General features: G+C 46.3%; 1 protein-coding gene across 1 annotated transcript in view; it reads left to right on the top strand.

Moving 5' to 3' along the window:
- Nucleotides 1-26,416, top strand: part of NCBP1 (nuclear cap binding protein subunit 1) — a 191,436-nt gene extending 165,020 nt beyond the window's left edge. The window contains exons 16-23 of the mRNA XM_075316096.1: nucleotides 3,001-3,123; nucleotides 3,232-3,334; nucleotides 3,423-3,516; nucleotides 3,624-3,727; nucleotides 19,625-19,739; nucleotides 25,331-25,453; nucleotides 25,537-25,650; nucleotides 25,743-26,416. Of these exons, the coding sequence (XP_075172211.1) occupies nucleotides 3,001-3,123; nucleotides 3,232-3,334; nucleotides 3,423-3,516; nucleotides 3,624-3,727; nucleotides 19,625-19,739; nucleotides 25,331-25,453; nucleotides 25,537-25,650; nucleotides 25,743-25,856 (890 nt within the window). The 3' untranslated portion in view covers nucleotides 25,857-26,416. The remainder of the gene's footprint in view (nucleotides 1-3,000; nucleotides 3,124-3,231; nucleotides 3,335-3,422; nucleotides 3,517-3,623; nucleotides 3,728-19,624; nucleotides 19,740-25,330; nucleotides 25,454-25,536; nucleotides 25,651-25,742) is intronic.
- The last annotated feature ends 591 nt before the right edge of the window (nucleotides 26,417-27,007 follow it).

The raw sequence follows: 27,007 nt of genomic DNA, 5'->3' as shown, positions 1-27,007 counted from the left end.
TATATATATATTTATTAATATATGTATATATGTGATATATATATTTATTAATATATGTATATATGTGATATATATATTTATATGTATATAAATGTATGTATATATATATTTATATATGTATGTATATGTTTATTAATTATATGTATATATATATTAATTTATATATGTATATATTTATTAATTATATGTATATATATATTAATTTATATATGTATATATTTATTAATTATATGTATATATATATGTGTATATATATATGTGTATGTGTATATATATGTATATATATGTGTATGTGTATATATATGTATATATATGTGTATGTGTATATATATATATATATATATATATATATTAGTGCCTACAAGTAGTATTCAACCCCCTGCAGATTTAGCAGGTTTACACATTCGGAATTAACTTGGCATTGTGACATTTGGACTGTAGATCAGCCTGGAAGTGTGAAATGCACTGCAGCAAAAAAGAATGTTATTTCTTTTTTTTTTTTTTTTTTTTTAAATTGTGAAAAGTTTATTCAGAGGGTCCTTTATTATTCAACCCCTCAAACCACCAGAATTCTGTTTGGTTCCCCTAAAGTATTAAGAAGTATTTCAGGCACAAAGAACAATGAGCTTCACATGTTTGGATTAATTATCTCTTTTTCCAGCCTTTTCTGACTAATTAAGACCCTCCCCAAACTTGTGAACAGCACTCATACTTGGTCAACATGGGAAAGACAAAGGAGCATTCCAAGGCCATCAGAGACAAGATCGTGGAGGGTTACAGGCTTGAAAGGGTACAAAACCCTTTCCAAGGAGTTGAGCCTACCTGTCTCCACTGTTGGGAGCATCATCCGGAAGTGGAAGGCTTATGGAACTACTGTTAGCCTTCCACGGCCTGGACAGCCTTTGAAAGTTTCCACCCGTGCCGAGGCCAGGCTTGTCCGAAGAGTCAAGGCTAACCCAAGGACAACAAGGAAGGAGCTCCGGGAAGATCTCATGGCAGTGGGGACATTGGTTTCAGTCAATACCATAAGTAACGTACTCCACCGCAATGGTCTCTGTTCCAGACGAGCCCGTAAGGTACCTTTTACTTTCAAAGCGTCATGTCAAGGCTCGTCTACAGTTTGCTCATGATCACTTGGAGGACTCTGAGACAGACTGGTTCAAGGTTCTCTGGTCTGATGAGACAGAGATCGAGATCTTTGGTGCCAACCACACATGTGACTTTTGGAGACTGGATGGCACTGCATACGACCCCAAGAATACCATCCCTACAGTCAAGCATGGTGGTGGCAGCATCATGCTGTGGGGCTGTTTCTCAGCCAAGGGGCCTGGCCATCTAGTCCGCATCCATGGGAAGATGGATAGCACGGCCTACCTGGAGATTTTGGCCAAGAACCTCCGCTCCTCCGTCAAGGATCTTAAGATGGGTCATCATTTCATCTTCCAACAAGACAACGACCCAAAGCACACAGCCAAGAAAACCAAGGCCTGGTTCAAGAGGGAAAAAATCAAGATGTTGCAGTGGCCTAGTCATTCTCCTGACCTTAACCCAATTGAAAACTTGTGGAAGGAGCTCAAGATTAAAGTCCACATGAGACACCCAAAGAACCTAGATAACTTGGAGAAGATCTGCATGGAGGAGTGGGCCAAGATAACTCCAGAGACCTGTGCCGGCCTGATCAGGTCTTATAAAAGACGATTATTAGCTGTAATTGAAAACAAGGGTTATTCCACAAAATATTAAACCTAGGGGTTGAATAATTGACCCACACTTTTATGCTGAAAATTAATTAAAATTTAACTGAGCAACATAACTTGTTGGTTTGTAAGATTTATGCATCTGTTAATAAATCCTGCTCTTGTTTGAAGTTTGCAGGCTCTAACTTATTTGCATCTTATCAAACCTGCTAAATCTGCAGGGGGTTGAATACTACTTGTAGGCACTGTGTGTGTATATATATATATATATATATATATATATATATATATATATATATATATATATATATATATATTATATATATATATTATATATTATATAATATTGCCGCTGCTTACCTGCAGATATAGTGGTAATCTGTGGGTGAATAGTATTTTAAAGATAATTGGTCACAAGATTTTATGTTGACTCAACTACAGGCAGTATGAATCTAAACCATATCGGAGAAGTTAGTTTGAAGCTGGCTGGGGACTATAGATGAGCAAAGATGTGTCAATCAAGTAACGGTATTGGCAGAAGAAGGCTGATGGCTGCACATGACTATTTCCCTCTTATAGCGCCCGGCTGGCTTTTCAAGCTGTTTTTGTGCAGCCAGGTTGTGATTTGGGCAGAAGGAATCTAGTGACTGGTTATGTCGTGATCAATGAGTGTAATATCTTTTTGCACCTCCCTGATGATTAGAATGGAGCAGCTGTTCTACTAAAATAGGCAGGCATGATTTAAAGTGAAATCTGTCAGCATTTTTTTTTTTTTTTGCAATGTAAGCTGAAGACTGCATTTTGTAAGGGTTTAGAAAGAGAATTCAGGGATGCCTGCCTTGTTTAAGCAGCAGGACTTATCATTACTTGGACTACAATGTCATGTACACGTCTGTCCGCCACGCCCCCTCCTTTGACTCCTCACTGTCAATGTACAAATCTCTATAGAGAGTCCCATATCATGCTGCTCTCTGATGAGGTAGCAAAAAGCAGCTGACAGATTCTCTTTACATGCTTTTATATCTCTAGATTACCTTTATATCTGCATGTTAACATCATTTTTGCAGGGAATTGGTTCCCTGTAATGGAAAATGTTATACATTCTTGTAGTTTACAAGCTTTATATTTCAAAATGTCTCCTATTGTACCGTCAGTGTATTGAAAGTCTAGAAAAATGTGCCTAGATTAAATTGAGCCAAAATTTTAAGTAAATTGTCATAAATTGAGTTTCCACTGACTTCTTTTTTTTTCCTGTCTGCCATAAATATGACAGTGATTTGTGCATTTTGTGTTTCCACTGTAGGTTCTCTACCTGGATATACTATTGCTATTAACCTGACCAATGCCATAAAAAATAAAGCCATCAACGAAGATGTTTTTAGTATGTTAAAAGACATGCAAAACCCAAACCAAGATGATGATGATGGTAGCGTGTCTTCTTTTTTTGGCCTTTTCATAAACGCTCTACCTATCATTTCATTGTACCACTTAGCTTCTTGCCGGGCAATCCCTATTTACACGTTTTGTTTTTTAGATGAAGGGATGAGCTTTAACCCACTGAAAATAGAGGTGTTTGTCCAGTCCTTGCTCAATTTGGCCTCCAAATCTTTTAGCCATTCATTTAGTGCACTCGCAAAGTAAGTAATTTAGACGTCTAGAAACTTAAATAATAACTGGATAACTTTCGCCTGTATAATTTCTGTGCACGGTTTTATTTTTATAAAGGTTTCATGAGGTATTTAAAGTCCTTTCTGAGAGCGAGGAAGGAAAGCTCCATATTCTGAGGGTGGTGTATGATGTCTGGAAAAATCATCCTCAGGTGGGCTTTTAGACTTGACACTTCAACATCATAACGATGTTCAGATAAAGGCTTTTATTGTAATGTTGATGTTTGTTTGTCCCACCTACCTCTCATATTCTCTGCAGATGATTGCAGTACTCGTAGATAAAATGATCCGAACACAGATTGTCGATTGTGCTGCTGTAGCTAACTGGATCTTCTCTCCAGAGTTATCTCCTGACTTCACTAGGTAAAATTAAGAAGGAAGCAAAATGATCTTTTAAATAGTTAACGTGATGCATGGTTTTCCAAATGTTTAGGAAAAAAAAAAAATTAAAATTGTGATGTGCAGTTGTATTCAGTCTCCCTGAGTCAATACTTTTGTAGGACCACTTTTGGCTGCAATTACTGCTGCAAGTCTTTTGGGGGATAGGTCTGTATCAACTTTGCACGTCTAGACACTTGTTTTTTTTTTGAATACCCACTCTTCTTTGCAAAATATCTTTTAGCTTAGTGAGATTGGATGAAGGCGTCTGAACAGCAATTTTCAAGTCTTACCACAGATTCTCAATAGGATTTAGGTCTGGACTGTTACTCTGGCTAATTCACACACACGAATGTTCTTTGATATAAAGAATTTCATTGTAGCTCTGGCAGTATGTTTAGGACACAGTGTGGGCAGTGTGGAGGGCCGAACCAACAGGCTGAAATTAATTCTGCTCAATATTAACATACAATTAATATAACTTAATATTGAGCAGAATGAAGTATGCTGACATTCCAATATATAGCGTATGAGGCTACACACAGATCCCCTATATATCGCATGAGCCCTCACATAGATCCCAACATGCAGGATGAGCCCTCACACAACCCCCATATATAGTATGAGACTGCATAGCTTACATTTTCTATAGAAGCCCTAAGTGGGGGAATAGCCTCTATATACAGTGTGTGATCCCACATAGCCTCCTAAAATACATACAAACATCCCATACAGATTAATTAAAAAACCCACATACTCCCCTTGCTCATGTTCCACCCAGTGGTCTGCTCCTACCTCCAGAGCACTGACTCTCTGCACATCACCCTCGATGTGATGTCATCGCATCTGCTGTGCCTTGTGCTGATTGGTGGAAAACTGAAACAATGGAACTGTTCTTCCCCCAATGTGCTCATCGCAGTCTGCGTCCATTGGATGTGCTATTCCTCAAAGAAGCAAAGACAGGCTATTGCCGCACAACCATGGAAAGATCCAGACAAGATATGGTGATTTTTATTGTGTGTATGTTTGAGAGTAATTTCTCCTTCTTCAGGACTAAAAATCATTCAGTGGATGCAAATAGCGGTGACAAACAGGAGGTGAAGTAGGGCATGGTGCCGCCTGCGGGCCACTTTGCTCAACCCCTTGGCTGTCTCTGTCCTCGGGCCAGACTCGAACAGCCAGATGTTGGACGCAGTTTGCCCAGCCCTAGTTAGGGCCAATGTCCTGCTGGAAGGAGAACCTATGCCCCAGTCTCAAGTCTTCTGCAGCATGTAGGTTTTTCTCCAAGATTTCCTTGTAATTAGCTCCATCCATCTTCCCATCAACTCTGACAGGCTTCTTGGTCCCTGCTGAAAAGCCTCCTCACAGCATGATGCTGCCATCATGTTTGGTAGGGATGGTGTTTTCTTCGTCGCTCCATTGGGAGACCCAGACGATTGGGTGTATAGCTACTGCCTCCGGAGGCCACACAAAGCACTACACTAAAAAGTGTAAGGCCCCTCCCCTTCTGGCTATACACCCCCAGTGGGATCACTGGCTCACCAGTTTTCTGCTTTGTGCGAAGGAGGTCAGACATCCACGCATAGCTCCACTGTTTAGTCAGCAGTAGCTGCTGACTATGTCGGATGGAAGAAAAGTGGGCCCATATAGGGCCCCCAGCATGCTCCCTTCTCACCCCGCTGGTGGTTTGTAAGGTTGAGGTACCTATTGCTGGTACGGCGGCTGGAGCCCACATGCTGTTTTCCTTCCACATCCCCCTGAGGGGCTCTGAGGAAGTGGGATCTTACCGGCCCCAAAGCCCTGAGGCCGGGCTCCATCCACAGACCCATTGAACCTGCTGGATGTGGAGCGGGAGTGCCGTTCAGGGACAAGGCCCTGCACCATTCAGGTACTCTGTGTCCCCGTACACACAGGCACAGCACACTCCAGACTTGCTGGGTGTGCTAGTGCGCCGGGGACAGTAAAGGGTTACAGTCACTGCAGCCTAGCTGAGTGACTTTATGTATGGGGAACTACCGCGCCGGACGCTCGGGAGCGGCGGCGCGGCTGGGACTTGTAGTGCGCCGGGGACTTAGCGCTTTTACGGCGGCGGCGCTTATAAATCCAGTCCCCGGCTTTTGCGGCCTAGCTCCGCTTCGTTCCCGCCCCCACCCTGTCAATCAGGGTAGGGGAGAGACGCTGTACAATCAGCAGCGCCGAGGGCTGGAGCCTTATTTACATGCTCCAGCCCTCTCACTGGACACTGTGGGACGCCGGTTTCCCGCTCTGACTTGGGGGCACGCCCACGGCCCGCCCCTACTCACACGAGCTGGAGAAGACGCCGGCAGCCATTCCTGCAGTCCGAGCTGAGAGATCGGACTCTGGGCAACCAGGCACAGGACTAGGGCGACCACACACCCGCTTATAGGCGGGCGGTAAGCGGCACCTGAAGTGCTGACCCCACTAAATACCGCAGTTGTCCATTTGTATTTTATGCTTACACTGCATAGGTCGCTATCTTTGGCTATATGCCCTCTTAGATGGCGACACATCAGCAGCAGGAAAGCATGGGTGCTACGGCACAGGCTTTCTATGCTGCTTGTATTGCACGTACTGAAGTGTTCATGTGTATTATGCTTGTATGCTATACACTGCACTGTACGGTCGCTAGTCTGGGCTATTTTCGCCTAGAATGACTAGACTACAGCAGCAGAAATGCAAGGGTGCTGAGGCACAGGTTTTTTTCTATGCTGCTTGTATTGCAGGGGTTGCAGCGTTCATTTGTAATTATGCTTGTATGCTATACATTGCACTGTATATTCCCCTAGATGGCTAGTCTACAGCGGCAGACAAGCAGGGGTGCCAAGGCACAGGCTTTCTATGCTGCTTGTATTGCATGTGCTGCAGTGTTCATTGTACTTTATGCTTGTATGCTATACATTGCATTGTACGGTCGCCATTCTTGGCTCTATATCCTAGATGGCTAGTCGGCAGCAGCATATAAGCAACACAGGCTTTCGATGCTGTTGTTACTGCATGTGATACTGTTCCACGGCACTGAACCCCATTGTGTGCAATGCTCCCCTGGAGCACTTGGTCAGCCGGGGTCTCTACTAGACGTGGCCAAAGGAACCACCTGTCAACCCTGTCCAAGGACAGGGATGGAGTTGCAATGGGATAGAGACTTGCAGTCCGGACAGGCCATGGGCAATCTGGATCATTGCTCCCTGGCCACCCTCATTGGGAATAAAATCGGTTCCCCGGGGGGGGTCCCAGGAGGCGCTCTGTATGATGAGGCAGACGTAGCTCATCAGGACTTTGATCCTGACAACGCTCTCAATCCGGATACACCGGATGGTGACGCCATAAGGAATGATCCTATAGCGTCCATCAATGGAATGTTGGATCTTTCTCCCTCAGCTCCCCCTGCGGAGGAGTCAGCTTCACAGCAGGAGAAGTCCCATTTCAGTAGCTCAAACGTATATTGAGTATTTTTCTGGCCACGCTGACTTCAGAGAAGCAGTCCAGGAACACCACGCTTACCAGATAAGCGTTTTCTCCAAACGTATTAACGATACACGTTATCCTTTTCCCCCTGACGTGGTCAAGCGCGGGACCCATGGTCCAAAGGTGGATTCTCCAATCTCCAGGCTTGCGGCTAGAGCTATAGTTGCAGTGGAGATGGGACTTCACTTAAAGATGCCAGACAGATGGACTCTGGTTGAAATCTGTCTATGAGGCTATCGGCGTGTCGGTTGCTCCGGCATTTACAGCCGTATGGGCACCCTAAGTTTTTCAGCTGTTCTTGCACAGCTGGTCTTGAGCATATGTACATTTGTGCCGCAGGGGCGTCCGTAACCTCGCAATGTCTGCATTGCGACTTACCCTATTAATGCTGTCCTGGAAGGACAGTCGAGGTTTCGGTCCTTCCCAAGCTCGGGCAGGTCCCAATTGTCCTCGCCCAGAAGAGCTGAAAAGCCTCAGAGGGGCTCAGTTTCCGGGGGCTCAATCACGCCCAAGGAAGGCAGCCGGAGGAACCGCTACCAAGGCGGTCTCCTCATGACTCTCAGCTCTCTCATCTCTCCGCATCCGCGGTTGATGGCAGACTCGCTCGCCTTTGGCGACATTTAGCTGCCACAGGTCACAGACCGGTGGGTGAGGGACATTGTGCCCACGTGCACAGGACAGAGTTCTGTTCTCGTCCTCCGACTCGATTCTTCAGAACGTCCCCACCTCACCACCGAGCCGATGCTCTTCTGCAGGCATGAGGAGTGGTACTCCCTGTTCCTCTTCAGGAACAAGACACGGTTTTCCTCCAATCTGGTTGTGGTGCCGAAAAAGGATGGCTCTTTCCGTTCCGTTCTGGACCTAAAACTGCTCAACAAGCACGTGGAGGCCAGGCGGTTCCGGATGAAACCCTCCGCTCCGTCATTGCCTCAATGTCTCAAGGATATTTCCTAGCATCAATAGACATCAAAGATGCTTATCTCCACGTGCCGATTGCTACAGAGCACCAATGTTTTCTACGTTTCGTGATGGGAGACGACCATCTTCAGTTCGTAGCTCTGCCATTCGGTCTGGCGACAACCCCACGGGTGTTCACCAAGGTCATGGCGGCAGTGGTAGCAGTCTTGCACTCACAGGGACACTCTGTGATCCCTTACTTGGACGATCTACTTGTCAAGGCACCCTCTCAAGAGGCATGCCAACTCAGCCTGAATGTTGCGCTGGAGACTCTCCAGACGTTCGGGTGGATCATCGACTTTTCAAAGTCAAACCTGTCACCGACCCAATCACTAACGTATCTTGGCATGGAGTTTTCATACCCTGTCAGCGCTAGTGAAGCTTCCGCTGAACAAGCAGCGGCCACTACAGACTGGGGTGCAGACTCTCCGTCAAGGTCAGTCGCACTCCTTAAGACGCCTCATGCACTTCCTCGGGAAGATGGTGGCGGCAATGGAGGCGGTTCCGTTTGCGCAGTTTCATCTGCGTCCTCTTATTGGGACATTCTCCGCCAATGGGACGGGAAGTCAACATCCCTGAACAGGAAAGTATCCTTTTCGGAAGGACTCTCGGCAATGGTGGCTTCTTCCCACCTCATTATCACAGGGAAGATCCTTCCTACCACCGTCTTGGGCGGTAGTCACGACAGACGCGAGTCTGTCAGGGTGGGGAGCAGTTTTTTCTCCACCACAGGGCTCAGGGTACGTGGACTCAGCAGGAGTCCACCCTTCAGATCCATGTTCTGGAAATCAGAGCAGTGTATCTTGCCCTACTAGCCTTCCAGCAGTGGCTGGAAGGAAAGCAGATCCGAATTCAGTCGGACAACTCCACAGCGGTGACATACATCAATCACCAAGGAGGGACACGCAGTCGGCAAGCCTTCCAGGAAGTCCGGCGGTTTCTGACGTGGGTGGAAGCCACGGCCTCCACCGTATCCGCAGTTCACAACCCCGGCGTAGAAAACTGGGAAGCAGACTTCCTCAGCCGCCAGGGCATGGACGCAGGGGAATGGTCCCTTCACCCGGACGTGTTTCAGGAAATCTGTAGCCGCTGGGGAAGGCCGGACGTCGACCTAATGGCGTCCAGGCACATCAACAAGGTCCCAACCTTCATAGCACGGTCTCGCGATCACAAAACTCTGGCGGCAAACGCCTTAGTGCAAGATTGGTCGCAGTTCCGGCTCCCTTATGTGTTTCCACCTCTCGCACTCTTGCCCAGAGTGCTACGCAAGATCAGATCCGACTACAGCCGCGTCATACTCGTCGCCCCAGACTGGCCAAGGAGGGCGTGGTATCCGGATCTGTGGCATCTCACGGTCGGCCAACCGTCGGCACTACCAGACCGACCAGACTTACTGTCCCAAGGGCCGTTTTTCCATCGGAATTCTGCGGCCCTGAACCTGACTGTGTGGCCATTGAGTCCTGGATCCTAGGGTCTTCAGGATTATCCCAAGGGGTCGTTGCCACCATGAGACAGGCTAGGAAGCCCACGTCCGCTAAGATCTACCACAGAACGTGGAACATATTCTTATCCTGGTGCTCTGCTCAGGGAGTGTCTCCCTGGCCTTTGGCATTGCCTACCTTTCTTTCTTTCCTGCAATCTGGGTTAGAAAAAGGTTTGTCGCTCGGCTCCCTTAAAGGGCAAGTCTCGGCGCTATCCGGCTTTTTTCAAAAGCGTCTAGCACGGCTTCCTAAGGTGCGCACGTTCCTGCAGGGGGTTTGTCATATTGTACCCCCGTACAAGCGGCCGTTAGATCCATGGGATCTGAACAGGGTACTAGTTGCCCTCCAGAAGCCGCCCTTCGAGCCTCTGAGGGAGGTTTCACTTTCTAGACTATCACAGAAAGTGGCTTTACTGGTAGCGATCACATCTCTTCGGAGAGTGTCTGAGCTAGCAGCGCTGTCATCCAAGGCTCCTTTCCTGGTCTTCCACCAGGACAAGGTAGTGCTGCGCCCCATTCAGGAGTTTCTCCCGAAGGTGGTATCCTCTTTTCATCTTAATCAGGATATCTCTTTGCCTTCTTTTTGTCCTCATGCAGTTCATCGGTATGAGATGAATTTACATTTGTTAGATCTGGTGAGAGCACTCAGAATCTACATTTCCCGCACGGCGCCCCTGCGCCGTTCCGATGCACTCTTTGTCCTTGTCGCTGGTAAGCGCAAAGGGTCGCAGGCTTCCAAGGCCACCCTGGCTCGATGGATCAAAGAACCAATTCTTGAAGCCTACCGTTCTGCTGGGCTTCCGGTTCCATCAGGGCTGAAGGCCCATTCTACCAGAGCCGTGGGTGCGTCCTGGGCATTACGACACCAGGCTACGGCTCAACAGGTGTGCCAGGCAGCTACCTGGTCGAGTCTGCACACTTTCACCAAACATTATCAGGTGCATACCTATGCTTCGGCAGACGCCAGCCTAGGTAGAAGAGTCCTGCAGGCGGCGGTTGCCTCCTCGTAGGGGAGAGCTGTTTTGCAGCTCTAACTTGAGGTATTAATTTACCCACCCAGGGACAGCTTTTGGACGTCCCAATCGTCTGGGTCTCCCAATGGAGCGACGAAGAAGAAGGGAATTTTGTTACTTACCGTAAATTCCTTTTCTTCTAGCTCCTATTGGGAGACCCAGCACCCGCCCTGTTGTCCTTTGGGATTTTTGGGTTTTTTCGGGTACACATGTTGTTCATGTTGAACGGTTTTTCAGTTCTCCGATGTTACTCGGAGTGAATTTGTTTAACCAGTTATTGGCTTTCCTCCTTCTTGCTTTTGCACTAAAACTGGTGAGCCAGTGATCCCACTGGGGGTGTATAGCCAGAAGGGGAGGGGCCTTACACTTTTTAGTGTAATGCTTTGTGTGGCCTCCGGAGGCAGTAGCTATACACCCAATCGTCTGGGTCTCCCAATAGGAGCTAGAAGAAAAGGAATTTACGGTAAGTAACAAAATTCCCTTCTTCTGGTGATATGCAGTGTTAGTTTTACATAATCAATAGGGGATTTAGCAAGCTCACTACTCAGTGATCTGGATCCACAGGTGCCAGGATGAAGTGGCTGGTGTCCACAATTCAATGCACAAAAAGATGAAGAAATCCCGCACAACACCAGTCAGTTCTTTTAAAATTTTTCGAGACTTTATTAACACATTAAAATCCTTCTTTAAAATTGCATATTCCGGGCACCTAGCCCCGCCTTATTTTTTAGGCAACCTACAGAGGTTTGTGTTTGGCCTAAAAAGTTCTTCTTTGGGCTCATCTGTGTCCTATACATGGCTTTTTGCAAACTGCAAGTGGGATGACGTAAGATATTTTTTTTTCAAGAATTTCCGTCTTCTTGGCCAGTCTTCATAACGATCATATTTGTGGGGGATACAACCAAGGCTTTGCTTACACGAGCTCTGAATTCCTCTTCTGAGGAAATCAGATTGTTTATGGTAATGACACTCTGGTTTAGAGTTTGAGCTGAGTGTTGGTTTACTGTGACCTAGATCCTCTCTCATGAGGGAATCATCACAGTTGTGGAGAACTTAATTTCTCCATTGTCTGTGTCACTGTAAATCAGTGCACTTAAATTACATCTGAGTGCAGTCTGTTTGCATGCACTTGAATGGATGCGTGTCGCCCAATTATACGCGCTGCCACTGACCGCATGGTGCTTTTTTTTTTTTTTTTAACTGAATTGGCATGAGAAAAAAAATGGCTGGTCAGTTAGCCCTCGTACAAGTAATCATCCTGTTTGTTACTTATACTTCCGACGGTTGGGGGGAGAATCCGGCAGTGATTCGGCGCGGGACTCCTGTGGTTTCAAAATCTCCCGTTGAGCGCTGGGAAAGTGTGCTGGTACAACGCCGGCACTGGAGTGAAGTATAAGATCGCTTAATTTAATGGGACCAAAAATGGGGAATGAGAAGGGGTTGCCCTAGTAGTGGACAACCCCTTTAATACATTTTATTTTTATCTGCTGAACACTTAACCTCATTTATAGAGGTTTAAATTCTAAAAGGAAGTCTTCCCTGTTAATGTGGCAAAGCAGAGAAAACGTCCACATAATCACCCATTTCTTACCAGATGTGGGTCTAAGAAACACAGATGAATGTGAATCAGATGTCAACATACTTTTAGCTGCATTATGTATATATAGTCTTCTGCTACAGAATAGCATCATAAGTAGATGGGTAAAGCATGGACTATAATAGTGATTTCTTTATCATTCCTTTGGGAGACCCAGACCATGGGTGTTTAGCTTCTGCCTCCGGAGGACACACAAAGTACTACACTTAAAAGTGTAGCTCCTCCCTCTGAGCTTATACACCCCCTGGTGAGCAGACCCAGCCAGTTTATCGCTTTGTGTTCAGGAGGCATACATCCACACATGCATTCTCATATGATTTTTTCCTTTTGGAATGAGTTTGAAGAACTGCGGGTCCACGTCTGGACCCCCGGCATGTTCCTTCTCACCCCACTGTGTCGGCGGTGTTGTAAGGTTGATTTCCTAGGCTGGAGCCTTACATGCCGTGCTCCTTCACCATCCCTCCTGGGCTCTGGCTTGAAGTGGGAGCCACACGGTCTCCATGCCTGGCAGGAGACCGGTCTCCATCCGCAGCCCTTCAGGACCCTGCTGGACCGGAGCACTCATCCCCAGGGACATGGCCCTGCGTCTCAGCAGCTAAGTACCTGAGACGTTTATATTTGGGGGTCCCTGTGCTTTATTGTTTGGGGAGAGTGTGCTTACTGTATTTCCTGACATTTCCGGCGGGTTCTCTGGCTGTCGCCAGAGAACCGCGCCGATGGTGCCTGCGCGTCGGCCTCGCCGCTCAAATTTAGGCCCCGGCTTTGCCGGAGGCCTAGTTTCATTTCACTGCCCTCGCATGTCACTCATGCAGAGGGACAGCGCGGCTCCTCCCGGCGGCCGTTCTGCACAGGGGAGGGACAGTCCCCACTGCTGTGCGTGTCTCCTCCCCTGTAGGTCCCTATGGCCCTCCAGATCCCGCTCTTCATGCAAGTCCCGCCCCCTCTCTTCGCTCCAGCAGCCATTTTCTCAGAAGTTCACTCAGCGCTGGTCTGCGTTCTGCATCCCTGCTGAGGTGCTGTGTTTGGGGGTCCGGACTTCGGGATCTGGAGGGCACACAACACCGCTCTGCACAGCACAGCGGTCTGGTAAGCCACAACCGGTCTCTGGTTGTGGACCCCTGTATATACTCTCTGGGGTTCATTCTCTGGCAGAGCCCCCACTCCAACAGCATGTCTCACACGAGGAGCAAGGCTCCAAAGCTTTACTCTGTATGCGCTGCATGTAAGCTCCTGCTGCCTGAACCGAGCACCTATCCACATTGTGATGCCTGCTCTACCTTGGCGGTGCCTCTGCCTGGAGTCTCCCCCCCAGTGGTCTCTCAGGCTGCTCCTGCTCCTGTGGCTGAGCCCCCGGCTTGGGTAGAATCCTTTTCTAGGTCTATCTCCCAGTCTTTAGCTGAGTCCATGGGACTTCTGTCCAAGACTTTGCTGAATATGCATCAGCCCCCCTCACAGGGTGCCTCTGCTGCTAGGGCTCTCTCAGGACCGGAGCTCACAGAGGATTCATCATCAGGTCCCAGACCCCGTCCTCCTAAGAAGAGACGCAGGGCTCCCTCTCCCTCCTCCTCCCCCCGCGGCTCTGATTCAAGAGCGGACTCGCAGGATGAGGAGGATGCCTTTACAGGGGGCTCAGAGGCTAACTCCATGTGCCCCATTGATCTGTCCGAAAGTGACTCAGATCTTAGTGACTTGATTGCTTCCATTAATTCTGTACTGGATCTCAATCCGCCAGTATCAGAGGAGCAACCCTCTCTGGCAGAAAAGCACCAGTTTACCTCGCCTAAGAGGGCAAAGAGTGTGTTCTTTAACCACTCCAGTTTTCAGGCCGCTGTGACCAAGCCCAGGGCCTGTCCTGACAAACGCTTCCCAAAGCGTGGCACTGATGACCGTTTTCCCTTTCCACCTGAGGTGGTCAAGGAGTGGGCTCAGTCCCCAAAGGTAGATCCCCCGGTGTCTAGGCTCTCAGCCCGGACCGTTGTGTCGGTGGCTGATGGCACCTCCCTTAACCCCTTAACGACCCATGACGTACTAGATACGTCATGGATCGTGTTCCGGTAAGCCCCGCCCCCTGCCGCTGGCAGGCGGCGGCGAGACGCGCACATATCAGCTGTTATCAACAGCTGATATGTGTGCCTGCTAGCCGCGGGTGGAATCGCTTCCACCCGCGGCCATTAACCCCTTACATTTCGCTGCCAAAGTCTTGGCAGCGATATGTATATGGGCGCCACCATGACAGTGACTTACCCCGCCCCCGCCGGAAGTCACGTGACATGATCACGTGACTTTCGGCGGTTGCCATGGTAGCACAGGGTCATGTGATGACGCCTGTGGCTAACATGAGTCACTTCCTCTCAATGCCGGAATACAGCCGGCATTGAAAGTGAAGCAGCAAATCTGCAGTTCTCAGCTCTGTAGCTGAGATCTGCAGATTGTGCAAAGCGATCGGATTGCTGATCGCAATAGCCCTCTAGGGGGACTAGTAAAATAAAAAAAAAAAGTTAAAAAAGAAGTTTTAAAAAATTAAAAAAAATAAAAAAACCTAAAAGTTCAAATCACCCCCCTTTCAACCCATTGAAAATTAAAGGGTTAAAAAAATAAAAAATACATATTTGGTATCGCCGCGTTCAGAAATGCCCGATCTATCAAAATATAAAATCAATGAATCTGATCAGTAAACGGCGTAGCGGCAAAAAAATTCCAAACGCCAAAATTACGTTTTTTGGTCGCCGCAAATTTTGCGCAAAATGCAATAACAGGCGATCAAAACGTAGCATCTGCGCAAAAATGGTACCGTTAAGAACGTCAGGTCAAGACGCAAAAAATAAGCCATCACTGAGCCTCAGATCCTGAAAAATGAGAACGCTACGGGTTTTGGAAAATGGCGCAAAACGTGTGCCACGTTTTTCGGACAAGCTTGTGAATTTTTTTTTAACCCCTTAGATACAAGTAAACCTATACATGTTTGGTGTCTATAAACTCGCACCGACCTGAGGCATCATACCCACACATCAGTTTTACCATATAGTGAACACTGTGAATAAAATATCCCAAAAACTATTGTACAATCCCACTTTTTTTGCAATTTTTCCGCACTTGGAATTTTTTTGCCGTTTTCCAGTACACTATATGGTAAAACTTATGGTTTCATTTAAAAGTACAACTCGACCCGCAAAAAACAAGCCCTCATATGGCAAGATTGATGGAAAAATAAAAAAGTTACGCCTCTCGGAAGAAGGGGAGCAAAAAACAAAAACGGAAAGTGCCCGGGGGCAGAAGGGGTTAAGGATTCCACTGACCGCCAGATTGACCTTCTGGCTAAATCCGTATATGAAGCGGCGGGGGCCTCGTTTTCCCCGACTTTTGCAGCAGTGTGGGCTCTCAAAGCCATCTCTGCTTCTCTAGAGGAGATGCATTCCCTCACCAAGGGAATCTATGCCCGAAATGGTTGCCTTGACTTCCCAAGCTTCAGCTTTTTCTTCTTATGCCATGTCTGCCATGCTGGAGGCTTCTCACCGCACTGCGGTGGCTTCGGCTAATTCCCTCGCTATCCGCAGGATCTTGTGGCTTCGAGAGTGGAAGGCAGATGCTTCTTCAAAGAAGTACCTTGCTGGGCTCCCTTTTGCTGGGTCCCGGCTGTTCGGAGAACAGCTGGATGAAATTATTAAGGAAGCTACTGGCGGGAAGAGTACTTCCATGCCACAAACCAAAGCCAGGAAACCTGCCCAGGGTAGGAATCAGTCGAGGTTTCGCTCCTTTCGTTCCTCCAACTGGTCGTCCTCTAAGCCCTCGGCCTCGTCCACTAACTCAGCCAAGGACCAGAAATCCAACTGGCGCCCAAAAGCGCGTCCACAGAAGACCGCAGGAGGTGCTGCCACTAAGGCAGCCTCCTCGTGACTATCTGCCCGCTCCAGCAACGTCATTAGTCGGTAGCAGGCTCTCCCACTTTGGCGACGCTTGGTTTCAACACGTTTCCGATCAGTGGGTGAGAGATATCATCTCCCACGGCTACAGGATAGAATTCTCTTCCAGACCGCCAAACAGATTTTTTTCTCTCAACTCCCCCCTGCTCCAAGGCCGCCGCCTTCTCACAGGCCGTGGCATCCTTGCAGGCCAATGGAGTAATTGTACCGGTTCCCGCCCGGGAACGGTTCAGAGGTTTCTACTCAAATCTCTTCCTAGTCCCCAAAAAGGACGGTACATTCCGGCCCATCCTGGATCTCAAGCTTCTCAACAAGCATGTTCAGGTGTGGCACTTTCGCATGGAGTCTCTGCGATCAGTCATTGCCTCAATGACCCAAGGGGATTTCCTGGCATCCATCGACATCAGAGATGCCTATCTGCATGTGCCAATTGCAGTTTCACACCAGTGTTGGCTACGTTTTGCAATCGGAGAAAATCATTTCCAATTTGTGGCTCTCCCCTTCGGGTTGGCCACAGCCCCTCGGGTATTCACCAAGGTCATGGCAGCAGTGATTGCGGTTCTGCACCTACAGGGGTTGGAAGTGATTCCTTACCTGGACGACCTTCTAGTCAAGGCTTCATCCTGCGCAGACTGTCAGCGGAGTGTCTCGCTCACTCTCGCCACTCTAGCCCAATTCGGGTGGCTGGTCAATCTGCCCAAATCCACTCTGACTCCGACCCAGAGCCTCACGTACCTAGGGATGCAGTTCGAGACTTTGCCGGCACTTGTGAAGTTGCCCTTAGTCAAACAGCAGTCCCTCCAACTGGCGGTGCGCTCTCTGCTCAGGCCCCGCCGTTTTACCCTCAGGCGTCTGATGCAGGTGCTGGGTCAAATGGTGGCGTCAATAGAGGCTGTCCCCTTTGCCCAGTTCCATCTGCGCCCCCTGCAGCTGGACATTCTCCGCTGTTGGGACAAGCGGCCTTCCTCCTTACACAGGTTAGTGGCTCTGTCACCACAGACCAGGAGCTCTCTTCAGTGGTGGCTTTGGCCCCTCTCTCAGTCCCAGGGGCGCTCCTTCCTGGCCCCGTCCTGGGTGATCCTCACCACGGATGCCAGTCTATCCGGCTGGGGAGCGGTATGTCTCCACCACAGAGCGCAGGGCACTTGGACTCTGTCCGAGTCAGCCATTTCAATCAATGTGCTGGAAACCAGAGCCGTGCTTCTAGCTCTCCTAGCTTTTCACCACCTGTTGGCGGGCAGGCACATTCGAGTCCAGTCAGACAACGCGACAACGGTTGCCTACATCAATCACCAAGGCGGGACACGCAGCCGCCTGGCAATGTTGGAGGTACAACGCATTCTTCAATGGGCGGAGGACTCCAAGTCCACCATATCCGCAGTCCACATCCCAGGCGTGGAAAACTGGGAGGCAGATTATCTCAGCCGTCAAACCGTGGACGGTGGCGAGTGGTCCCTTCACCCGGCAGTGTTTCAGTCAATCTGCCGCAAATGGGGCACTCCGGACGTGGACCTAATGGCATCCCGTCACAACAACAAAGTTCCTGTTTACGTGGCTCGCTCCCACGATCCTCAGGCATTCGCCGCGGACGCTCTGGTTCAAGACTGGTCCCAGTTTCGTCTGTCCTACGTGTTTCCCCCTCTAGCTCTCTTGCCCAGAGTCCTGTGCAAGATCAGAATAGAGGGCCGTCGAGTCATCCTCATTGCAACGGACTGGCCCAGGCGAGCTTGGTATCCAGACCTGCTCCATCTGTCCGTAGAGATGCCGTGGCATCTCCCGGACCGTCCAGACCTACTCTCGCAAGGTCCGTTTTTCCGCCTGAATTCTGCGGCTCTCAAATTGACGGCGTGGCTCTTGAGTCCTGGATTTTGACGGCTTCTGGTATTCCTCCTGAAGTCATCTCCACTATGACTCGGGCCCGTAAGTCTTCCTCCGCTAAGATCTATCACAGGACTTGGAGAATTTTCCTGTCCTGGTGTCGTTCTACCGACCATCCTCCTTAGCCTTTCTCCTTGCCGACCCTTCTGTCTTTTCTACAGTCCGGTCTGCAGCTAGGACTGTCCCTCAACTCTCTCAAGGGACAAGTCTCAGCTCTGTCAGTTCTGTTCCAGCGGCGTCTCGCTCGGCTGGCTCAGGTCCGCACCTTCATGCAGGGCGCGTCTCACATCATTCCGCCTTACCGGCGGCCCTTGGATCCCTGGGACCTTAATTTGGTTCTCACGGTTTTGCAGAAACCCCCCTTTGAGCCTCTTAGGGAAGTTTCTTTGTATCGTCTTTCACAGAAAGTGGCCTTTCTGGTGGCCATAACTTCCCTCAGGAGAGTCTCTGATTTGGCTGCGCTCTCTTCGGAGTCACCTTTTTTGGTTTTTCATCAAGACAAGGTGGTTCTCCGTCCGACTCCGGACTTTCTTCCTAAGGTGGTCTCTCCTTTCCACTTTAACCAGGACATTACCCTACCTTCCTTTTGTCCGGCTCCTGTTCATCGCTTTGAAAAAGCGTTGCATACTCTGGATCTGGTGCGTGCTCTCCGGATCTATGTGTCTCGCACCGCTGCGCTTAGGCGGTGCACTTCTCTTTTTGTGCTAACCACAGGTCGGCGCAAGGGCCTCTCTGCTTCTAAGCCGACCTTAGCCCGTTGGATTAGATCGACCATTTCGGACGCCTACCAGAGTACTCGGGTGCCTCCCCCGCCGGGGATCAAGGCACATTCGACCAGAGCTGTCTGTGCCTCTTGGGCTTTTAGGCACCAGGCTACGGCTCAACAAGTCTGTCAGGCTGCCACTTGGACTAGCCTGCATACCTTTTCGAAGCACTACCAAGTGCATGCTCATGCTTCGGCAGATGCGAGCTTGGGCAGACGCATCCTTCAGGCGGCTGTCGCCCATTTGTGAAGTTAGGTTCTGCCTACTTCTTAGTTCTTTCTGTTTATTTCCCACCCAGGGACTGCTTTGGAACGTCCCATGGTCTGGGTCTCCCAAAGGAACGATAAAGAAAAAGAGAATTTTGTTTACTTACCGTAAATTCTTTTTCTTATAGTTCCGTATTGGGAGACCCAGGACCCTCCCTGTTGCCTGTTGGCAATTTTCTTGTTCCGCGTGTTCTCACCGGCTGTTGTCGTGGACAGAGTCTCCAGTTGTTCCGGCTCTTGCTCTGTTCTACTTGTGGGTGGCTATTCTCCTTCAGCTTTTGCACTAAACTGGCTGGGTCTGCTCACCAGGGGGTGTATCAGCTCAGAGGGAGGAGCTACACTTTTAAGTGTAGTACTTTGTGTGTCCTCCGGAGGCAGAAGCTAAACACCCATGGTCTGGGTCTCCCAATACGGAACTATAAGAAAAAGAATTTACGGTAAGTAAACAAAATTCTTTTTTTCTCATAAAAGAAGTGTTGTTAGTATGTCTTTTAGAAATAACGTGTATATATGTTTATTAGGCTATACATATGGGAAACGTTGCACTCTACAATTAGAAAAATGAGTAAGCATGTCCAAAAAATCCAGAAGGAGTTGGAGGATGCTAAGCAACGGCTAGCCAAGCAGCACAAACGGGTAAGTAGCCATTAACACATTCACCCCATTTAAATTGGCCATCCAAAGCTAAATTAATTGATTTACATGCATAAGTAAGGATGTATGGCAGCTATAATAACTAATTCTTAATTGATCAAACCCATCCTGGTAAGTGTTTTTTCATTTTATTTAATCCTCCTCTTCCTGCACTTTTGTGTTTCCATTGTAACTTATTTTCAATGACCCCGTTAAAATTTCCATTTGATGTACTGAAAAATGGGTGAAAAATTCCACATTGTGTGTGCGCACGTGGGAAGCTATTGTTTGTTTTTTAGGGCTTTCATTGGGCTGTAAAATGGACTTGGAAATATGATTCTTCAAGTCAACACAAATACAGCAGTACCAAACTTACAGGTTGTCTTTGGTTGTAGGGGTGAGGTTTATTTTATTTTTTTTGTGTGACATGTGCCTGCTTCATACACTGCTTTCGCCATTGAAACATATATTTGCAGTACCTTCCGAAAGTATTCAGCTCCCTTGAATTTTTCAACCTTTTCCCACATTTCAGGCTTCAAACATAAAGATAAACATTTTAATGTTATGGTGAAGAATCAACAAGTGGGACACAATTGTGAAGTTGAACAAAATTTTATTATTTTAAATTGTTTAAAAAAAAAAAAACAAAACCCAAAACCCCTGGAAATTTGGGCGTGCAATATTATTAGTCCCCTTTACTTTCAGTGCAACAAACTCACTCCAGAAGTTCATTGAGGATCTCTGAATGATCCAATGTTGTCCTAAATGACTGATGATGATAAATTATAATCCACCTGCGTGTAATCAAGTCTCCGTATAAATGCACCTGCTCTGTGATAGTCTGTGTTCTGTTTAAAAGAGCAGAGAGCCTCATGAAGACCAAGGAACACAACAGGCAGGTCACTGATACTGTTGTGGAGAAGTTTAAAGCCGGATTTTGTTACAAAAAGATTTCCAAAACTTTAAATGTCCCAAGGAGCACTGTGCAAGCGATCATATTTAAATGGAAGGACTATCATACCACTGCAAATCTACCAAGACCCGGCCGTCCATCCAAACTTTCATCTCAAACAAGGAGAAGACTGATCAGAGATGCAGCCAAGAGGCCCACGATCACTCTGGATGAACTGCAGAGATCCACAGCTGAGGTGGGAGAGTCTGTCCATAGGACAACAATCAGTCGTACATTTCACAAATCTAGCCTTTATGGAAGACTGGCAAGAAGAAAGCCATTTCTCAAAGATATCCATAAAAAGTGTTGTTTAAAATTTGCCACAAGCCACCTGGGAGACACACCAAACATGTGGAAGAAGGTGCTCTGGTCAGATGAAACCAAAATCGAACTATTTGGGTACAATGCCAAACGATATGTTTGGCGTAAAAGCAACACAACTCGTCACCCTGAACACACCATCCGTACTGTCAAACATGGTGGTGGCAGCATCATGGTTTTGGCCTGCTTTTCTTCAGCAGGGACAGGGAAGATGATTAAAATTGCTGGGAAGATGGATGGATCCAAATACAGGACCATTCTTGAAGAAAACCTGTTGGAGTCTGCAAAAAAGTCAATGATTTCAAACATAAAGCAAAATCTACAATGGAATGGTTCACAAATAAACGTATACAGGTGTTAGAATGGCCAAGTCAAAGACCATACCTGAATCCAATCAGAAATCTGTGGAAAGAGCTGAAAACTGCTGTTCACAAACGCTCTCTAGCCAACCTCACTCAGCTGGAGCGGTTTGCAAAGGAAGAATGGGCAAGAATTTCAGTCTCTCGATGTGTAATACTGATAGACATACCACAAGCGACTTGAAGCTGTAATCGCAGCAAAAGGTGGTGCTACAAAGTTTTAACTTAAAGGGACTGAATAATATTGCATGCCCCACTTTTCAGTTTATTTTTTTTTTAAAAGTTTAAAATAAGCAATAAATTTCATTCAACTTCACTTCACAATTGTGTCCTACTTGTTGTTGATTCTTCACCATAACATTAACATTTTTATCTTTATGTTTGAAGCCTGAAATGTGGGAAAAGGTTGAACAATTCAAGGGAGCCGAATACTTTCGCAGGGAGGCTGTGAAGGGATTAATTACCAGTAGTAAAATATGAACATATCGTCTAATGTACTGCTCTTAAGCTGGTGTCACACACAGCGACAACGACAACGACGTCGCTGCTACGTCACCATTTTCTGTGACGTTGCAGCGACGTCCCGTCGCTGTCGCTGTGTGTGACATCCAGCAACGACCTGGCCCCTGCTGTGAGGTCGCCGGTCGTTGCTGAATGTCCAGCTTCATTTTTTGGTCGTCACTCTCCCGCTGTGACACACACATCGCTGTGTGTGACAGCGAGAGAGCGACGAAATGAAGCGAGCAGGAGCCGGCACTGGCACCTGCGGTAAGCTGTAACCAGCGTAAACATCGGGTAACCAAGGGAAGACCTTTCCCTGGTTACCCGATGTTTACGCTGGTTACCAGCCTCCGCCGCTCTTGCTGCCAGTGCCGGCTCCTGCACTGTGACATGTGGCTGCAGTATGCATCGGGTAATTAACCCGATGTATACTGTAGCAAGGAGAGCAAGGAGCCAGCGCTAAGCAGTGCGCGCGGCTCCCTGCTCTCTGAACTGTGACATGTAGCTGCAGCACACATCGGGTTAATTAACCCGATGTGTGCTGCAGGAGAGCAAGGAGCCAGCGCTAAGCGCGGCTCCCTGCTCTCTGCACATGTAGCACAGCGACGTTATGATCGCTGCTTCTGCTGTGTTTGACAGCTAAGCAGCGATCATAACAGCGACTTACAAGGTCGCTGTTACGTCACCGAAAATGGTGACGTAACAGCGACGTCGTTGTCGCTGTCGTTTAGTGTGAACCCAGCTTTACCGTATTAGAGGATATTGATTTAATGCCTGTTACACTTGCTGGTAATAAAGAATGGCCATTCATTGGAATGCTCCTTCACGATAATTGGCTTTTCTAAAAACTGGCTAGCGCTCACTACAGATAACAACAGCTAAACAATCATTTGTCAGGTGAGATGATTGTTAAAGAATTAAAGAAGCTTAAAGGGAACCTGTCAGGTCCCATATGTCTTGTAACTTACAACCAGAGTGGTGTAGGGCCTAAACACCCCTTCATACCCATCCCTGTGTTGTAATATTGTGTAAAAAAAAAATTATATATATATATGATATATATTTATATTTATTATTTAGATTTATTACACACGTTTTATAACTTGCGTGTTCCCAATGTAAATGAGCAGAGGGGCTAGTCCCCAGGACATCACTTCGCCCCATCTACTTTGCCCTCTTTCCATGGTATCACGGCCCTGTGGGCGTGATACCATGGATTTACATGAGGGAAGGCCAGAGGGGAAGGGAGGTCATGATTCTCCTAGGTGCGACCTTTTGGAATAACCTAGCCTGGCTCATTGTCCCTATCGGGTCAAGGACCAAACAGCTCTCTATGCGCTTCTGTGTCTTTGAAAAGGATCCAGGGTTGCCAAATTTTTAAGAATCTCTCGCTGTCCCCTGTCGCCTCTGTGGACAGTTCCTCCATATAAAATATGGAGGCAAACTCCTGTTGCCACTCTTGCATGGATGGAGACGTTGTCTTCCGCCAGTGTCTAGGCACCACCGAGCGAGCTGCCGAAAGACAGAATCTAAGCAAGTCTCCTATTTGTGTTTTTAAATGAGCCGGGCAACATGGACAGCAAAGAGATCTGTTGGGAGGGTGACACTATTTCTCCAGAAATTTTGGTATATGTCTGAAACCTCTCTAACCAGAAGGGTTTAATCAGCGGACAATCCCACCAAATATGTAACATCGTCCCTGGGGCCCTCCCTCACCGCCAACACAGCTCAGATACAGAGGGAAAGATCCTATGCAGCTTCACTGGGTATAGGTATCACCTTGATAACATTTTGTAGTTCTTTTATTTTGCATAACTGGCTGTGGCCATCTTATGGGTGTACACGTAAGCTTTCTGTTTTTCCTCCTCAGTAAAAATGGTGCCCAGGTCTATCTCCCAGTGAGATATAAAATTTGGGTCCGTATCTGCCTCCGGAGCCGCCTGACTCAATAATTTGTAGATGACTGAAATTTAAATGAGATGGTGAGGATTTTTGCATGAACAAACCCTCAAACTGGGTCAGAGAAATGTTAGGTATGGGGAACACGTAAGTTATCAAACTTTTTTTATACATTCATATTACACAAAATTATAATACAGGGATTGGTAGGAAGGGGTTATTAGGCCACACATCACCCTGCTTGTAGGTTACAAGACATATGGGACCTGATAGGTTCCCTTTTAAAAAATATTTTGGTGCAGCGCATCGTCCCATGTAAACCGGAGATGTGCTACAGATAACTTGAACTATGTGCACAGAACGATTAGTAGTAATATTCTATGTGCACAAAATTGCGATCAGCCAATCTAAACAGGCAAAATAAACAGACTATTGGTGTGTGGTTGTTTTTTTTTTTGTTTTTTTTTGCTTTTGTTTTTTCTTCTCAAAGCAGTTAGTTTTCACTATATACTGCAATACTCCTGTTATAATAAGGGAGTTCAAGTCCCGCCCACACCCAAAGAAAAAATAAAACCCCTAAAATATATAAAGTAAGCAGCTTAGTAAAATAACTTTTGAATCACTGCTCCCCCACAATTTCAGTGTACCTCAAATTTGGAATCAATACAAAAAAAAGTCAACTGCACGTAAAAAAACAAGCCCTCACCCAACTCCCTCAATCAAATGATGAAAATACTAACATTAAAACATGAAAGATTGATAATTGAAAAGAAAATATATATAGCGGCTAACTCTTAAATCACAGAAAATTCCTACAAGAATAAATGGCCAAAAAATAAGAACCAATTATCTTTTTTTTTTTTGACCTTTTTTGAAAGAAAGCATAAAACAGAATAAAGGGGATAATCCAAAAAATTCCTTTCATAAGCACGTGTGCATCACTTAGATTATTCAACGATCGCATATGTCAACAATTGTCCACTAGAGGTCATCGGTGCATAGAGAAGAATTAAAGTATTTTGCTGATTAAATGCACAAAAGGATGTTGTAAATATAGTCCAAAGAGATCTGCATCCAAAAAATAGATGTTTAAAAAAATATATATAAATAAAACATGTTGGGAGAATTGGAAATTCCTGAAAAATTTTCACTTTGGGTTTTTATTTATTTTTTTCCTCTTCGCATGGCAAAAATTTGGTGTCACGGGAATTCTGCATTTCTGGAGAATCCATATAGACAAGTAATTTTTGTGGAACAGTGAATGCTATAAAAACGTAATTCTAAAAATGTACTTGGATTTTTTTCACGTTTTCCAGTACATTGAATGGTAATATGAACGTTGTTTCTCAACTTCCATGTGGCAGGAAAAATAAAGTTGTGGCTCTTTAAAGAAGGGGAGGGGAAAAAATGTAAACTGAATCTCCCTAATTCAGGAAAGGGTTAACCCCCCCACCCCTCCAAAAAAAAAACCAAACTAACAGCTAACTGCTTTTTAAAGCTAGAACACTCCTGTAAGTTGACTATGTGATCTAGGTATTCAGATATCGTGTTGTCTGTTTTAGAGGGATAATGATGATGACAGTGGACGGGAGGACGGACCCCTGGAGGAGCAAATTGAGCGCTTACAAGAAAAAGTGGAGTCTGCGCAGAGTGAACAAAAAAATCTATTTCTAGTAATTTTCCAGGTATTGCAAAAAAAAACCCCCAAAACCCCAATGCATTTAAAATTGCCCTATTTCTCCCTACATTCACCAATGTTTTCTTGCAGCGTTTCATTATGATCCTCACAGAGCACTTAGTTCGATGTGAAACCGGAGGCATTGATGTGATCACTCCCTGGTATAAGAACTGCATAGAAAGACTCCAGCAAATCTTTCTGCTGGTTGGTATATTACTAAATTATACGGTTGATCGTGAGTTGCACATTTGTGGTTCTGAGCAGAGTTGCCAGTTTGCTTTTCTTTTTCTTTTTAGCATCACCAGATAATCCAGCAGTACATGGTGACGTTGGAGAACCTCTTGTTCACCGGAGAACTGGACCACCACATCCTGACTGTCTTCCAGCAATTCTGTGCATTGCAGGCTTAGACAACCAAGCGGCTACCTAATTAGTCCCTGCACCATAATGGGAAACTTGTACGAAAATGACTGGCAATGCTTTTATCAAAGACTCTATCATTGATGTGATAAAGAAACAACAGAGTGCAGAATTTTGTAGTATTTAATATATCTGGCTTCAGGTTGAAAACGACCATGATGCAGAGTGGTAAAAGTTTTTTTTTTTTGTCTTATTAGCCATGATGCTTTACTCCTTATGCTTCTCCATCTACATATTTGTAGTTATTACCTTAGACTATTGTAATGTTTTGCTAGGTCTCCTTGTTGTAATGTGAAGTATGGAGCCAGAGAGGATATTACTAGCCAATGTCCTTTTTTTATTTTTTCTATCTACAGATGTGCAATTTTTGCTTGCATTTTTTTTCTTTCCATTTATCTTCCCATCAAATGTATTTTTGTTGACTGTCTGAATTTAAATACAAAAATACTTTTGTTTTTATTTGCTTTATGCTCTGTATTTTTTAACTTGTGTAGTGATAAGATCCTGAGACGAAGGAGCAATTCAAATATGAAAATATGGAATAACCAAAGTGGTCTCTATACTACAACTTGTCTGTTATTTGAAATAAAGCGTTTAGACTGCTGATGGCTAGCAGGAACGATCCTGAAACTCACAAGATTCACTGAAGGCTTGTCTATAAATGGAATCTGTCGGCAGGTTTTTGCTATGTAATATGAGAACAGCAGAATGTAGGTACGGAGAGACTGATTTCAGCAATATGTCACTTGCTGGACTGTACACTGTCATTTTGATACAATCCCTGTTTTCTCTTTTGTAGATCTAGCAGTACTTGTGATGCTAAGCCCTTTATTACCTCACCCACACTACTGATTGGCAGCTTTCTGTGTACAATGCATTACACGAATTAGCTGGGCTGGCATGTACATGAGACCTAGTCCAATAGTGATAATGTCCTGTTGATAAAACACTGCTTTTATTGAAACATTGAAACGTCAATATGCAGCCGATTTTAAAGGGAATGCGTCATAAAAAAAATCAACAATTGAAAACATGTGACATATTTAATACATATTTAAAAAAATAATAATTTAAAACTTTTGATATTTTCAGCTTGTAGACATTAGGTGGAGCAGCTGCTGAAATTTGTCATGAAATCCTA

This window comes from Anomaloglossus baeobatrachus, chromosome 1, assembly GCF_048569485.1.
Source record: "Anomaloglossus baeobatrachus isolate aAnoBae1 chromosome 1, aAnoBae1.hap1, whole genome shotgun sequence".
Lineage (NCBI taxonomy): Eukaryota > Metazoa > Chordata > Amphibia > Anura > Aromobatidae > Anomaloglossus > Anomaloglossus baeobatrachus.
Note: the sequence above shows the minus strand (reverse complement) of the source record. Positions and strands in the feature narration are given on the sequence as shown.